At 67.7% G+C, this 13,262-nt stretch overlaps 2 protein-coding genes across 3 annotated transcripts in view; one reads left to right on the top strand and one right to left on the bottom strand.

Moving 5' to 3' along the window:
* Positions 1 to 1,389: 1,389 nt before the first annotated feature.
* AIP (aryl hydrocarbon receptor interacting protein) lies at positions 1,390 to 6,167 on the top strand. 2 transcript variants are annotated; one of them, XM_012725054.1, is made up of 6 exons: positions 1,390 to 1,636; positions 3,609 to 3,788; positions 4,735 to 4,923; positions 5,267 to 5,443; positions 5,517 to 5,650; positions 5,875 to 5,947. In XM_012725054.1, exons 1-6 carry the CDS (start codon positions 1,538 to 1,540, stop codon positions 5,945 to 5,947), a joined length of 852 nt encoding a protein of 283 aa, XP_012580508.1. In that variant the 5' UTR covers positions 1,390 to 1,537. The 2 variants fall into 2 exon arrangements, with proteins under 2 accessions (XP_012580508.1, XP_004682625.1); XM_004682568.2 differs by having other exon boundaries at positions 1,393 to 1,636; positions 5,517 to 5,658; positions 5,875 to 6,167.
* A 444-nt stretch (positions 6,168 to 6,611) lies between these two features.
* PITPNM1 (phosphatidylinositol transfer protein, membrane-associated 1) overlaps positions 6,612 to 13,262 on the bottom strand; it is an 11,882-nt gene continuing 5,231 nt past the window's right edge. The window contains exons 6-23 of the mRNA XM_012725121.1: positions 13,154 to 13,249; positions 12,962 to 13,069; positions 12,363 to 12,424; positions 12,036 to 12,286; positions 11,576 to 11,765; positions 11,377 to 11,484; positions 11,064 to 11,209; positions 10,783 to 10,988; positions 10,235 to 10,405; positions 9,630 to 9,794; positions 9,303 to 9,451; positions 9,110 to 9,220; positions 8,790 to 8,906; positions 8,498 to 8,646; positions 8,272 to 8,421; positions 8,021 to 8,204; positions 7,610 to 7,738; positions 6,612 to 7,091 (exon numbers count right to left, since the gene is read on the bottom strand). Coding sequence (XP_012580575.1) covers positions 6,828 to 7,091; positions 7,610 to 7,738; positions 8,021 to 8,204; positions 8,272 to 8,421; positions 8,498 to 8,646; positions 8,790 to 8,906; positions 9,110 to 9,220; positions 9,303 to 9,451; positions 9,630 to 9,794; positions 10,235 to 10,405; positions 10,783 to 10,988; positions 11,064 to 11,209; positions 11,377 to 11,484; positions 11,576 to 11,765; positions 12,036 to 12,286; positions 12,363 to 12,424; positions 12,962 to 13,069; positions 13,154 to 13,249 — 2,756 coding nt within the window. The 3' untranslated portion in view covers positions 6,612 to 6,827. The remainder of the gene's footprint in view (positions 7,092 to 7,609; positions 7,739 to 8,020; positions 8,205 to 8,271; positions 8,422 to 8,497; positions 8,647 to 8,789; positions 8,907 to 9,109; positions 9,221 to 9,302; positions 9,452 to 9,629; positions 9,795 to 10,234; positions 10,406 to 10,782; positions 10,989 to 11,063; positions 11,210 to 11,376; positions 11,485 to 11,575; positions 11,766 to 12,035; positions 12,287 to 12,362; positions 12,425 to 12,961; positions 13,070 to 13,153; positions 13,250 to 13,262) is intronic.

Here is a 13,262-nt window from a genome sequence, read left to right as displayed (position 1 = left end):
AACTCATGCGGAAGTGGCTTTAGCTTCTCAGTGCTGTGCTTTAACCCGCCGCGCCACCAGGGAGGGCCCAAGAAATTTTAATTTTTAATTGTGATGACATATATTTAACAAAAATCTTACCATTTTTATCATTTAAGGGCACGTTCAGTAGTATTAAGTAAATCCTCAGGTTGTGCACCTAAGCTCCAGATTTTTCTTTTTGCAAAACTGCAACTGTATACTCATTTAACAACGCTCATCTCCCCTTCCTCTCCGCTTCCTTCCCCCAGGGCCCTGGCAGCCCTTCAACTCTGTCTCTATGATTTGACACTCCAGGTGCCTTATAGAAGTGGATACAGTATTTTCTGGATGCTATATTGATACATTTTTATAAGTTAGTGGATTCTGGTTAGCTTCATATTTTATTTAGTGTATTTCATAATTAAATTTAATAGTAAAATATGTTTTTCTTATGCTCTGTGGTACTCTTATTAAGCTAAGCCAGTTTGCAAAATAGGCTGATCGGTTTTCCCTCTTTTCCATTTTCTGGAACAATGTGTCCAAGATACAGACTATTTGTTGCTTCAGCTTTGGCAAGTCTTGCCTGTAAACTTCCTGTGTTGGTTAAAAAAAAAATACAAAAATAACAAGCATGTGTCCCTTTTGCCTAGAGGGCCCACTCGCGCCCTCAGGGGACTTCTCAAGGGAAAAGAGCCAGTGTAAATATCTCAAGCACTGAGCACCTGGGTTGGGACAGATAGTAATATTCCCAAATTACGAGGCTGGGATGAAGACGTGCAGAGCCCGAGACACTCCAAACCTGGTAACGTAAAGCTCGGAAGAAGGAGCATCAGCCCGTTGGACTATTGTTTACAGTTAGTTTCCAGAGACCGATCGAAAGTCGCTTTAGTCGCAAACTTCCTCACTTGCATCATCACGCACAGGGCTGTGGGCTCAGTGGTGAGGACACACGCACCTCGGACCCCACAACGGGCTCTCAGTCCCTGCAGGGAAACCGGAAACCCTTCTTCCTGTTTGTTTTACGATAAAAATCGAGATGCAAAAGTTACGACTATTTTGCCACACACACCAAAAACAACAAACCCCAAAAAAGCCAAACGGGAAATACAAAAACGGAGCAGTTTTAGGGGAGGCGTCACAAACGGCTTCCGCCGCCCAAGACCGGCCACCCGCCCCCCAGCCCGCACAGCTGGTCCGTCACTTCCACGCTCTCGCAGGCGGGGCGCAGGTCACGTGGGAGGCCGCGCTCACGTCACCCTGACGACACCGCCGCCGAGAAGCCCCGCCCCGCCGCCCTGCAGGCCCGGCCCCGCCTCCCTCCCGGGCTCAGGCCCCGCCCCTGGCCGGGCGCCGCGCTCCGCTGCAGCGCAGAGAGCCAATCGTCGTCCATTTCCACGTTCAGTCCCTTTTAGGCGTCTGCCCTCAGCCAAAATGGCGCCATCTCGGAAGTTGCCGAAGCGCTAGACATTGTCGAAGCAGGTCCGGAAGCTGCCGAGCGAGTCCGGAAGTTACCGAAAGAGAGCAGCGGGGAAGGAGGATGGCGGATATCATCGCAAGACTCCGGGAGGACGGGATCGAGAAGCGTGTGATACAGGAGGGCCGAGGAGAGCTCCCTGACTTTCAGGATGGGACCAAGGTTCGTGTCGACCCCTCTCCCCCAGCCCCGTCCGTGGCGCGGTGCGCATGCGAGGCGGGAGGAGGCCGTAGGCGAGAGGTTGCGCATGCCCAGATAGTAGCGGCCGGTGACCCTACCCGCTCACATGCGGAGCTCGACGATGATTGGTTTGAATTTAAGCGGGGCGTGAATTCGGGCGCTTCTGCCCCGCCCCCTGGCCTGGCCGTGTGGCCGCATTGGTGGGGGAGGCCGTCCGTCATCCCCAGCGCCTCCGGTGCTCCGGGGCCCGGGTCGCTGGGTGTGTGCCCCTGGACGGACGGGCGGGCCTCCTGGCCGCACCTGGGCCATCTCGGATGTGTGGACGACAAACTGGCCTCGGAGAGCGCGCCCAGGGGTCGGCCCTGCCTGCCAGAACCCTTGGCAGCTTCCCGGTGGCCTCCGCGGGCGTCACTGGGGCAGGGGCGGCGGAGCAGTGAGCCACCTGCCCGGCCAGGCCCCGCCGCAGCCCTTCCCCGAGCGCCTGCCTGGCCAGGCCGCCCCTCCTGCGGGAGAGCCCTTCCCAGTTGCCATTGGCCTTAGTGTGAGGGATTACGCCGCAGGGCCCGCAGAGCAGCGTGGGCCTCACACACTGAGGACTAAGGCAGGCCCCGGCTGACCGGACTGCAGAGGGAGGGAGCTGGGCGCGCCGCTGGCCAGCACTGCCCACGTGAAGGCGAAGACGGCAGCCTGGCCCCTTGGGGAGCAGCCCAGTTAGCCGAGCACTCTGCAGAGAGGTGGGGCGTGGGTGTGGCTGCCTGCACCCACGGGGTTCTTAGAAGGGCGCTCCTGGGAGACACCAGGACAGAACCGTGTGAGGACAGCGGAGCCTGTGAGCAGAGGCCGCAAACAGCACTTCAGGTGACAGCAGAGACTGGCCACCGTGCTAACGGCCCACCTGTTTCCTTTCCTCCCCACCACCAGGGTCAGGCCCGTGCTAGAGCCCCTTTTACTGAAGAGTGAGCTCCCCTGACCATATCCTGCCAGGGGGCCTCCTTAACCACGTGACCCTCCGCTGCTCCAGCCTCTGGGCCCTGCCCCTCAAGCCTGCCATCCAGCTCCTACTCCCCATCCCACCCCACGTCTGCAGGGCAGCCGAGACTGCACCCCGGCCTTGCCGTCTCAGCCGAGGGCGCAGCCAGCCTCTGCTGCTCAGGCCTCAGAACCAAGGTCTCTATTGCCCGTCTGCTCTCATGACCCCACAGCAAATTTTGAAAGTACTCTGGAATCTGACACCCCCCCCACACCTACCCCCCCACTTCCCCCCTCCCGTGGCCTTCTACCGCCTCTCCCTTCATCCTGGCCGGTCTGCACCTCTCCCCTCAGAACCCACGCAGGTCACGCGCCTCCTCTGCTTGGGGGCTGCCGTCTTCCGGTAAAATATATAAGTTCCCCTTATGGCCTAAAGGGTTCTGGGGTCCATCTGCTGACTCTGGGGGGTCCCTTGGTGCACCCCTTCTTTACTCTGCCCCTGCCACACTGCCCTTGCCGCTGCTTCTGGAAGGGGCTTTGTGCTGTCCCACGGCGAGACTTTTGCACATGCTTCTTTTGGCCTAGAAAGTTCCTGATCCCCTTCCACCCTGGCATTGACCCCGCTTCTCTCTCCAAGTCTCTGCTTAAGCGTGGCCTCCTCCGAGAGGCCCCCCTGTCCCCAGCCCCTTGTTCGGTTTGAGGCTCGTCCCCTCCCCGGGGGTCTCCGTGAGCGCCATGGGCAGGGACTTTGAGCCGCGTGCTGCTGCGACAGTGTGAAGCCCAGGCTCCTGCCAGGCGCTCAGTAAATTAAGACAGCTGGAGCCAGACTGTCTGGACTCTTCCCCAAGCCTGTCCAGCCAGTCACTCCTACTGGGTGACCTGTCAAAGCCAGGTGAAGGGCAGGCGGTGACCCAGCAGGGGCTGGCTCGCCCTTGGGGGCTTGTGGGGGCTTGTGCCCTGGTCTGACCCCACGTGTGGCTCACAGGCCACATTCCACTACCGGACCCTGCACAGCGATGGGGAGAGCACCGTGCTGGACGACAGCCGGGCCCGGGGCAAGCCCATGGAGCTCATCATCGGCAAGAAGTTCAAGCTGCCCGTGTGGGAGACCATCGTGTGCACCATGCGTGAGGGCGAGATCGCCCAGTTCCGCTGTGACGTCAAGGTACGGGGATCTGCCCCTGCCTGCAGGGTCTGGCCTGCGTGCCCCCGTCCCCGTGCCTACTCCGGCCTGGCATCGTCCCCCTCCTCTGCCTTCCACGCTCCAGCAGCCTGAGTGCAGCCAGGAGGCGCGTTCTCCAGTGAACACACCCAGCAGCCTCTTGTTCTGAACCTCGCTGCCCCATCGCTGTGGTGCCAGAGCATTACTCCGGCCCTGCCGTGCCCTGCAGGGTCTGGCTCTTGCCCTCCTCTTCCCACTTGACCCCCAGCCTGCCTGTCCCCTTCTTGGCCAAGATTCGCCATCATGCTTCAGAGCGAACCCCTGCATCGCCACCCCGAGGAAACCTCCCCAACGGCTGCCTTGGTCCCCTCCTGCCGTGTGGCCTGGAGCTTGGCCTGTACCTGGGCCTAAGCTACTGCAGGGCAGGGAGCGACCTGTTTGCTGGCATCAGCATGCCCAGCACAGGCCAGCCCAGAGCCAAGGCCCAGGATACATCCGCTGGCGGGTGGACGTTAGCCCGGCAGTCCGCCCCCGGGCAGGCAGCGGGCCCCGAGAAGAGCTGGCGGCGGGAGGGTGAGGGGCAGCCCCCTCCCCACCTGCAGGCTGTCGCCTGCTCCCAAGGGTCCCCCCGTGGCTCCGAGGTGCTGTCCTGGGCCCAGCACTGAGACAAGTCCAGAATGGGGTGCAGTGGGCAGGGGCAAGGGACAAGGTGCTGGCATCCGCTGAGGGACCCAGCAGCAGCGGGCTGAGCATCCCCGGACTGTGAGGCGGCAACGTGGGTGCGCGCGTGGGAGGCGTCCCTGCCAGAGGGCTGGGGAGCCCGCCCGCCTCCCCGCGTTGGGGGCCTGTGCCACCACCGCGCCCCGCCTCGTGGCCTCTCTGACAGTCACGGGGGTCCTCCCGGGTCGCGAGCGGCCGGCCCGTGCTGACTGACCCGTGCGCTCCGCAGCACGTGGTCCTGTACCCGCTGGTCGCCAAGAGCCTCCGCAACATCGCTGCTGGCAAGGACCCGCTGGAGGGCCAGCGGCACTGCTGTGGCATCGCGCAGATGCACGAGCACAGCTCGCTGGGCCACGCCGACCTGGACGCCCTGCAGCAGAACCCCCAGCCCCTCGTCTTTGACTTTGAGATGCTCAAGGTGAGGCCCAGCCCCGTGGACCCCGCTACCCAGCTCCCACAGGGGCCAGGTCTGCGCACCGCCTAGCGTGCGGGTGGACTCTTGGCGTGGGCAGGGCAGGTGCAGGAGACCTGGCGGTCCCCATGCCCCCCTGGGGCGTCGCCCCTCGCAGTGTCAGCGAGGGCAGACGGTCCCCTCAGGACCTGGCTGAGGCCCCGGGCACACGGGAGAACGGTCCGTGAATCGACGAGCGGTCCTGCCCTGGCCAGGGCCCGGGACCCGCCGGTCCAAGGCTGGTCAGGCCTGAGGCTGGAGAGGCGGTGCTGCCCCGAGGGCCCCGCTCCAACTGGCCCCTGCCTGGCAGGTGGAGGACCCTGGCACATACCAGCAGGACCCGTGGGCAATGACGGATGAGGAGAAGGCCCAGGCCGTGCCGGCCATCCACCAGGAGGGCAACCGGCTGTACCGCGAGGGCCACGTGAAGGAGGCCGCCGCCAAGTACTACGACGCCATCGCCTGCCTCAAGAACCTGCAGATGAAGGTGCGCGGGCAGCCGCGGGCGGGGCAGGGCGGGCGGGCGGCCTGGGCTCAGCGCCCTCCCTGCCTGCCTGCAGGAACAGCCCGGGTCCCCTGACTGGATCCAGCTGGACCAGCAGATCACGCCGCTGCTGCTCAACTACTGTCAGTGCAAGCTGGTGGCCCAGGAGTATTACGAGGTGCTGGACCACTGCTCCTCCATCCTCAACAAGTATGAGGGTGAGCACGCCCGGCCTCCCTCTCCTGGGCAGTGGGGCGGCCACCTGGCTTGCGTCACCGCGCTCTGAGCCCCCCAGAGCCCACCTGTGCTCCCGCCCAGGCAGGGCCACGGGCCCCTCGTGCCCCTGGGGGGTGAGTGGAGGCATGGACTGGGGCTTCAGGGTGGAAGGTGGCCCCGCTCACCCCGGTGTGCCTGCCGCCCACTGTACCCCGCAGACAACGTCAAGGCCTACTTCAAGCGGGGCAAGGCCCACGCGGCCGTGTGGAACGCCCAGGAGGCCCAGGCTGACTTCGCCAAGGTGCTGGAGCTGGACCCCGCCCTGGCGCCGGTTGTGAGCCGGGAGCTGCGGGCCCTGGAGGCGCGGATCCGGCAGAAGGACGAGGAGGACAAGGCCCGCTTCCGGGGCATCTTCTCCCACTGACGCGGCTGGCCCGGCCGGCCCTGCCGCCGCCAGCCCACGGCCCTGTCTCCCGCCTCTGTGTATAAAGGCCTTATTTATCTCTCTCTGGGCAGCCAGCTGATTCCTTGGGGGAGCCAGGTCACCGCCTCACACTCCCTGACACTTGGGTGGTCTCGGACGGCTCAGGCCAGGCTCCGCGCCCTGCTGCCTGTCCATCACCCGAGACCTGTGACACAGTGAGGGCAGCTCTGTCTCCAAGGCAGTGTTTCTTGCTGGCCAAGGCTGGGGTGCAGGAGCCTGGGGTCCCCAGGGACGTGCCAGGGGTTGAGTGCTGAGCGGGTGGTCTCCAGCCCCTGACCCCAAGGTGGCTCCCGGAGCAGTGGTTTCCGTGAGGAGCCGAGTCTGGGCAGAGGGTGCCCCTGCCAGCTGCGGGGCTGGCCCGGGTAGGGAGGCTTGGCAGGAAGGGCCTCGGGTGGTGGACAGGACAGAGCCCTCCCGAGACAGACTGCGGCCCCGGCCCCTCCCGGCCTCGAGCCCCGCTGGACCCTGGCGCTGGTGGGATGCGGTGGTGTTTATTTTCATGGATTCACACACGCTGGAAAGGCCTTTGGGTCCCGGCTGCACCCCCCTCCTCCCCTGCCGTGTCCACCCACGGGAGCGAGTAACGCCGAAGGGCGGGCAGGGGTGCCGGGCAGGGCCGGCCGGCCTCCGCGCTCGCCACTTGGCCTCGAGTCTGAGCGTCGCTGCCCCAGTCCTGCCAGTTTGGCCTCACTCCTCACTGTCCAGCTTGAGGCTGATGCTCCGGGCCTTGCCCCGGGCCAGGGTGGTGGGCGGGGTCCCCGGGCCCTCGCGCTCCGCCTGGCTGGGCCCCCGCGAGCGAAGCAGCTGGCTCTGCTTGCGCAGGAAGTCCACCGGGGCGGCTCCACTGTAGCTGCTCTTGGCCAGGGCAGCCCTCGAGGGGCCCGCGGGGGCATGAGGGTGGGCGCCCGCCTCCAGCTGACCCAGGTGAGCCACGTAGCCGTCCGACAGGAACTGTGGACAGAGGGAGGGTGGGGAGAGAGGCTGCTGGGACCCACTGCCCGTTGTCCGTGCCTCCCCAGGCCCAGGCGGAGCTGGCCACAGGCCACGGCCTCCCAGCGGTGGCAACCCGGCCAGCCAGGTGCCAAGGCTTTGCCCTCAACTCTGCCCTTGGCCTCAGCTTCTGCGAATGTGCCACGGAGTCACTCCTGGGCTCTAGCTTTCTGCCGGCTCTGGGTTTCGCTGTGCCGCGAGGTGGTGCCGGCTGCCTCCGAGGTCATAGGCCAAGGCGTGCCCAGGGCCAGGCCAGAGTGCAGCCAGCCTTGACACCCCGAGTTACAGCCCAGGGTGTGACCCTGTCCTGGGAGGATCCCAGCCCCCCCGGCCCCCCCAGGCTCTCCATGAGGGGTGGGGAGGGGGAGGTGCTCGACTTGGCGGCCAGGGCCGCCCGGGAGCCTTGAGCTTCCTCTGAGCACTGCCCTCCGCCCTCCCACTGGGGTCCTGCTCCTGGGGGCCCCCTGGCGCCCGCCCACCTGGCACTGAGCCTGCAGCTTCCGCACTGCGCGGCCCACGATGTAGGTCTGGCCGGGGGGCAGACCCAGCGCCGCATACACAGCCACGTCTTTGGGGGACCCGTATCCGGCCACGATGTTCAGTTCCACCTGTGGCAGAGATGCTATCAGCCCCCAACTTCCCTGGTGTTGGGGGGGGGGGCCTTGTGCTCCAGGGTGGGTTTTCTTCAGGGGTGTGGCTTGTTTTTTTTCTGTTTTTGTTACCAGGCCCCGGAAGGCAGGCGGCGCCCCTGGAGTCCTCCTGGGCCTCGGGGTCGGGGTCCCCTCCACCACCAGGGGGCAGGACCGTGGGAACAGCTGCCGGGCGCGGCGAGGGGGCGGAAGTGGGGCTGGGCTCCCAGGAGAGGGCGCCGGGGCGGGGCTCCCCCACACCTCCTGCACGAGGCCCTGCAGGAACGCCGCCTTCTGGCGCAGCGGGTCGTGGGTGAGGCCGTCACAGAAGGAGACCACGCCGTGGGGGAAGTTGTGCTGCGACAGCCAGGCCACCACGCGGTGCTTCTGCATGTCGGGCCGCCCCGTGACGTACAGGATCAGGTAGCCCGCGTCCTGCCAGTGCCTGCGGGGCGGGCCGGTCAGCCGGCGCCCGGCGGGGGGGGCCCCAGGCGCCAGGGCAGCCCGCCTACCTGACCACGTCCACCGCGCCGGCGCGCACCTTGGGGTCGCTGCCCATGATGGAGACGCTGGCGGTGAAGGAGCCGTCGATGCTGAAGACCACGGCCTCCGTGCCACGCGCCACCACGGTCAGGCAGCACTCAGCGTACGTGTGGTCGCCCCTGTGGCCACGGGGTGCGGTGTGAGCGGCCTTGGGCCCGGGGCCCCGCCCGCAGAGGCCCGCCGGCCGGCGCTCACCTGACCACCATGCGCACCGGGTAGACGCCGATGCCCAGGGCACGCTCCGGGGGCACCGGGAAGGTGAGGCGACCGGAGCTGTTGGTGACCTCTGTGCCGAAGTGGATCCACTTGCCTGACAGCGGCTGCGTCATCACGTAGACGTCCACCTAGTGAGACGAGGGGCCCCGTGGGCTGGCGGACACCCCCACCCTGAATGGTCCATCGTGGGGTGAAGGGGGGCTCCAGCTGCAGGGGCTGGGGGGCAGCCTGGCCAGGACGGGGCTGGCGCAGCAAGGCCAGAGGTTCCGACCTTCTCTCCAGTGAGCGTGACCACGTCCAAGGGCCCGTACATGAAGCGCCCGCTCAGGACCTGGGGGCGGCCCTCGCACACCACCGTGTCGCTCCCCCGGTGGTTGGACGTGACGTTCTGCAGGGGAGACGGCGCGAGCCAGACTCAGGGTGCAGGCACGGGCGGGGCGCGAGCCCACCGCTGCGGAGGCTGCGCTTTGCTGGCAGGGACTGGGTGCCGTGCGGAGGGGGAGGCCCGCTCAGACCGGGGCGCTGCCCGGGGGGTGCGGCGGCACCCAGGAGCTTGCAAGTGGCCCGAGGAGGGGCGGGTGGGGCAGGTACCCGGATTTTGACTTGGGTGCGTTTGCGCTGCCACTTCTCCCTGGGGAAGGCCGGGCTGTAGATGGACGGCTCCTCGCACTCGGTCAGCTGTGGCCGCTCCTTCTCGATCACCTGCGCGGGACGGGAGGGGGGCGAGGCTGTGTGAGGCGGGGGCCGGCCTCCCGCACCCCCCCGCACCCACCCCTGGGCGCACCTGGCGCAGGATGAAGGCCACCACGTCCGCCGACTCCCAGTAGCTGGCGTGGAAGAGGTGGGGCAGCGTGACGGTGGGGAAGGCGGTGAGCGCCTCGGGGCAGTAGAGCGAGTAGTCGATCCGCTTGGTCCCCCACCAGCGCTCCAGGACTGCCAGGCAGCGAGTCGGGGTGACCTCACGGGCCACCTGGCGAGCCCCTGGGGCGCTTCCCTTCCTCCTGCCCCCAGCCTGCTCTTGGCCGAATCCCGGCTGGGTGCTGCGGGGTGTTTCCGCGGGACTTTGGGGTCGGGCACGCGCTCCCCCGGGCTGGGCGTCCGGCGGACTTACTCCTGACCACCTCGCTGGTGGTGCTGGGGGCAGCTGGCTGGGCCGGGGGCTCGGTGCCTAACTCACTGCCCTTCCAGAAGGCACCGCTGGCAGAGGTGGGCGTAGAGGGCACCAGCATCTCCAGCTCCTCCAGAAAGAGGCCCGAGTGGGTCTGCAGGGTGTCGGCTGGGGGTGCAGGGGCAACCTCAGCGCGGCCGGCCTGCGCCCCCCTCCCGCCTCACCAGGGTTCTGAGGGCTGGGCTGCCTGCACCCCTTCTCCCCGCCAGCCCTCCGGCGGTCTGGGCTGGGGCGGGGCTGCCCGCAGCTGAACCTCCCCTAGCGCCCAGCGGCCACTGCGCTCCTGCCAGACACCTGTGCCCGCCACCCCAGCAGAGGCCCACTGTCTCCTGGGTGCCCACCTGCAGGCGTCCACTCGCCGCAAGGTGCCTGGCGGCTGCCACCCCAAGCCAGTCTAAGCACAGCCCGGCCCTGGGTGAGGGGCACCGGGGTCCAGCTCGCCCCAGGGGCCGGGGCAGGCTCGCTGGTCCTGCGAGTACTGACACTGACGTGGGAACTGCCCCGTGTCCTCCTGGGGGACCCACCCCAGCCCGCAGGCCGGCGCCTACCCAGCAGCAGGGACGAGCCATCTCCCAGGGGGAACTTCTGGTAGCGGGGCACAGTCAATGGGGCGATGGCCTGGAACTTGGGGGCCAGCAGGGGCTCAAGGCGGGAGGCGCAGGGGTCGGCCGCGTGGAAGAGGTTGTAGATCTGCTCGCAGGCGGGGCGCATCTGGGTCACTGGCGTCCAGGAGATAAGGGTTGGGGCTTGAGCGGCTTGCTGTGCGCACGGAGGGAAGCCCCGGGCATGCCGGGGACCCCGCGCCAGCAGGCACTCCCACACCGCACCCCTGGGCGGTCCCCGTCCTGCCCAAGTGAGCCTTCTCGGCTGAGAAGGAATGGCCTGCTATGGCCCCGACCGAGCCCGGGACGGAGCGCCCCCGCGCTCGGGGGCCGGCCGGACAGCCCCTTCTCGCTGGCCGCAGTCCCCCTTCTCCGGCCGGTCACTGAGTGGGCACAGGGGTGACGGAGTCCGGCGTGGCGGGGGAGATGAGAGAGCAGAGGCGCGGGAGGCAGCGGAAGGGCAGGGCGAGGCGCGGGCCCAGCCCAGGGCTCACCCTCCAAGGCGGGCATCACGGTTTTCCGAAGAGCCAGCACCAGGCCCAGCGGGGAGCCGAAGAGGAAGAAGCCGGAGACCTTGAAGTCCAGGCGGGCGGAGCTGGCGGGCCCGTCTGCAGCCTCGGCGCCCGCGGCGGAGGGGCAGGAGACTGCGCTGACCCTGCGGGGCTCCCCGGAGGCTGCGGTGGGGGGCGTCGCTTGCAGGCTGTGGGGGAGGAGGCCGCTGAGTGTGCGCCCCGGAGTCGGGCGCCGGGCGCCGGGGAGGCGGGGCGGGAGCTACCTGCTCTGAGAGCCCTGGGGCTCCGTGCCGGCCGTGCGCTGGGCGGGCAGGGCGGAGGGCTCTGGGCTGGCGCGGCCCAGGCCCTCCGCCCCCTCTGCCAGGGGGTCCCGCAGCGGGCCCACCTCCGGGGAGAGCAGCTCGTTGTTCTGGATGGAACGGGAGAGGAAGCGAGCTCAGGACGGAGATGGCCACCTCCACTCACTCCGAGCGAGGACAGGCCCGGCGGGCGGGAGGGGCTCAAAGAGGCGCCAGAGGGGCAGGAACGGCTGCCAGCAGCCCAGGGCCTCCTGCGGACGAGGAGCAGCCCACTGACCACGCTCCCCCGGCGGCTGCTGCACCGGCTCCCGGTGCCCACGCTGGCGCTGTGGCAGAGCGCGTCGAAGCCCAGGATGCCGCCCACGCCGTCTCCGATCAGCACGACCTGGGGAAGGGCAGGGCTGCCAGGGGCTGCGGTGGACGGGGCGGGCGGCCGGGGGCTCCCGGGCAGGCTCCCAGCACCCCTGCCCCCGGACCTGCCCACAGAAGCCGGCGCCCTCAGACGAGCGCAGGAAGGCGGCATAGGCCTGGTTGGTGCGGGCGATGACCGTGGCGACCGCGCCCTGGTAGCGGGAGGACGAGGTGGCCAGCAGCGGCAGGGCGGCCAGTGGAATGTGGTCCTGGGAGCGGGACAGGCTGTCGCCGTCGTGGCTGTAGGGGCTCAGGCTGCAGGGGAGCGGGCAGCAGGTGGGCGTGGTGGCAGGTGCCTCCAGCCCCACCCCGAGTGCCCTCGGCCTGCTGGCAAGTCCGAGCTCCGTGGGGCCGTTCTGATGGAGCCGTGGACTGGACACAGGTATGCCTACGTGGGTGAGTGGCTCAGGCCCCTGCTTTCCCGGCCTCCTCCCCGTCCAAGGGGCCTTCTAACTCCCAGGAGCCCTGGGGGGCTCTCTGCACCTTGGGGACCCCTGTCCCCGCCCTTCCACCCCTGACCAGTACTTGGAGACTAGGGCATAGGCGGCGGCGCAGATGGGCGGGCAGGGCACCAGGCGCAGCGCCACGTGGCCCAAGGCCTCGGGGAAGTGGACGCGGGTGACGGCCTCGAAGGCCAGGCTCAGCGTCTGCACGTCCGCCTGCTTGGAGCCGGCGTCCCCAGGGCCGGAGTCCAGGATGTTGCCGCTGTGGAGGATGAGGAAGAGGGCGTGGACGGCGCAGGCCTCAGCCCCCAGCTCCGCGGCGCCGTCCGGACCCTGCGGACACAGTGGGCGTCAGGACTGGGCCCGGCCAGCGGGGGCAGAGCCTGGACGCGGGCACCAGCATGCTCACCTCCGAGTCCCTGGGCGCTCGCGCCCCGTCCCCGACGTCCTTGGTGGCCTCAGCTCCAGGGTCTGCAGCACACGAGAAGCCGGTGAGGAGACGGAGGGTCTGCGGGCACCCCCTCTGATGCCAGGCACTCGGGCAGCTCCCGTCGCCCGCCACCCTGCACCTCCGACCTCTCCCCGGTCTCCCGGCCATCCCGCCGCCAGTCCCGCTGCCTCAGGACCCCCGCGATGGCCGTCTGCCAGGGGTCTTTCCTGAGCCCTCCCCGCCCACAATGGTAGCCACTGGCCACGTGCGCCATAGGCGAAGTGAAATACAACACTCAGTTCCGGCCGTACCCGCCCCATTTCCAGCACCTGAAGTTTCAAGCCACCGTGGCCAGTGCTCACCCTCCCGGACGGCCCAGGCCAGCCCATCACCCCAGTTCTGAGGGGCCGGGCGGCCCTGCTGTCTCGGCCTTGGCGCCCCAGGCCCTCTGCGCCCTCCTCAGCTGCTGCGTACTGGACAGCCGCTGACCTTACTGGGTGGGCATCCACCTCCGGCCAGGTCACACTCGGCCCCCCAGTCCCGCCTACAGGGTGCTCGCGGCCACACGGGTTCTCTACCTGGCGCCCCCTCTGCCTCCGTCGGGGAGGCGAAGGCGTCGATGAAGTCATTGGAGTTCCACTTGGTCATCTCCTTGGGGAAGACCTCGTCGCTGTCCGAGAAGCCTTCTGGAGGGACCAGGGGCGCTGTCAGGGGCAGGAGGAGTGGCCGAGACACCCCACCTCCCCGTGGGGCGGCCGGGCGATGCTGACCGTGGGCGTCAAAAAACTCGTCCTCGGAGCTGTTCTCAGAGTCCCGGGCGATGTTCTGCATGCGCCACTCGGACAGGCTCTGGGGAGACACGCCCCCTGCAGGCGGGCG

This window comes from Condylura cristata, unplaced genomic scaffold (genome assembly GCF_000260355.1).
Source record: "Condylura cristata isolate star-nosed mole 26May11 unplaced genomic scaffold, ConCri1.0 scaffold00015, whole genome shotgun sequence".
Classification (NCBI taxonomy): domain Eukaryota; kingdom Metazoa; phylum Chordata; class Mammalia; order Eulipotyphla; family Talpidae; genus Condylura; species Condylura cristata.
Note: the sequence above shows the minus strand (reverse complement) of the source record. Positions and strands in the feature narration are given on the sequence as shown.

What these genes read in the sequence shown, in the direction of transcription:
- AIP (XM_004682568.2), top strand. Translation starts at nt 1,538, where the DNA reads ATGGCGGATATCATCGCAAGACTCCGGGAGGACGGGATCGAGAAGCGT. An exon ending in TCAAGAACCTGCAGATGAAG is followed by an intron (nt 5,444 to 5,516) that starts GTGCGCGGGCAG and finishes GCCTGCCTGCAG; the next exon opens with GAACAGCCCGGGTCCCCTGA. An exon ending in CATCCTCAACAAGTATGAGG is followed by an intron (nt 5,659 to 5,874) that starts GTGAGCACGCCC and finishes TGTACCCCGCAG; the next exon opens with ACAACGTCAAGGCCTACTTC.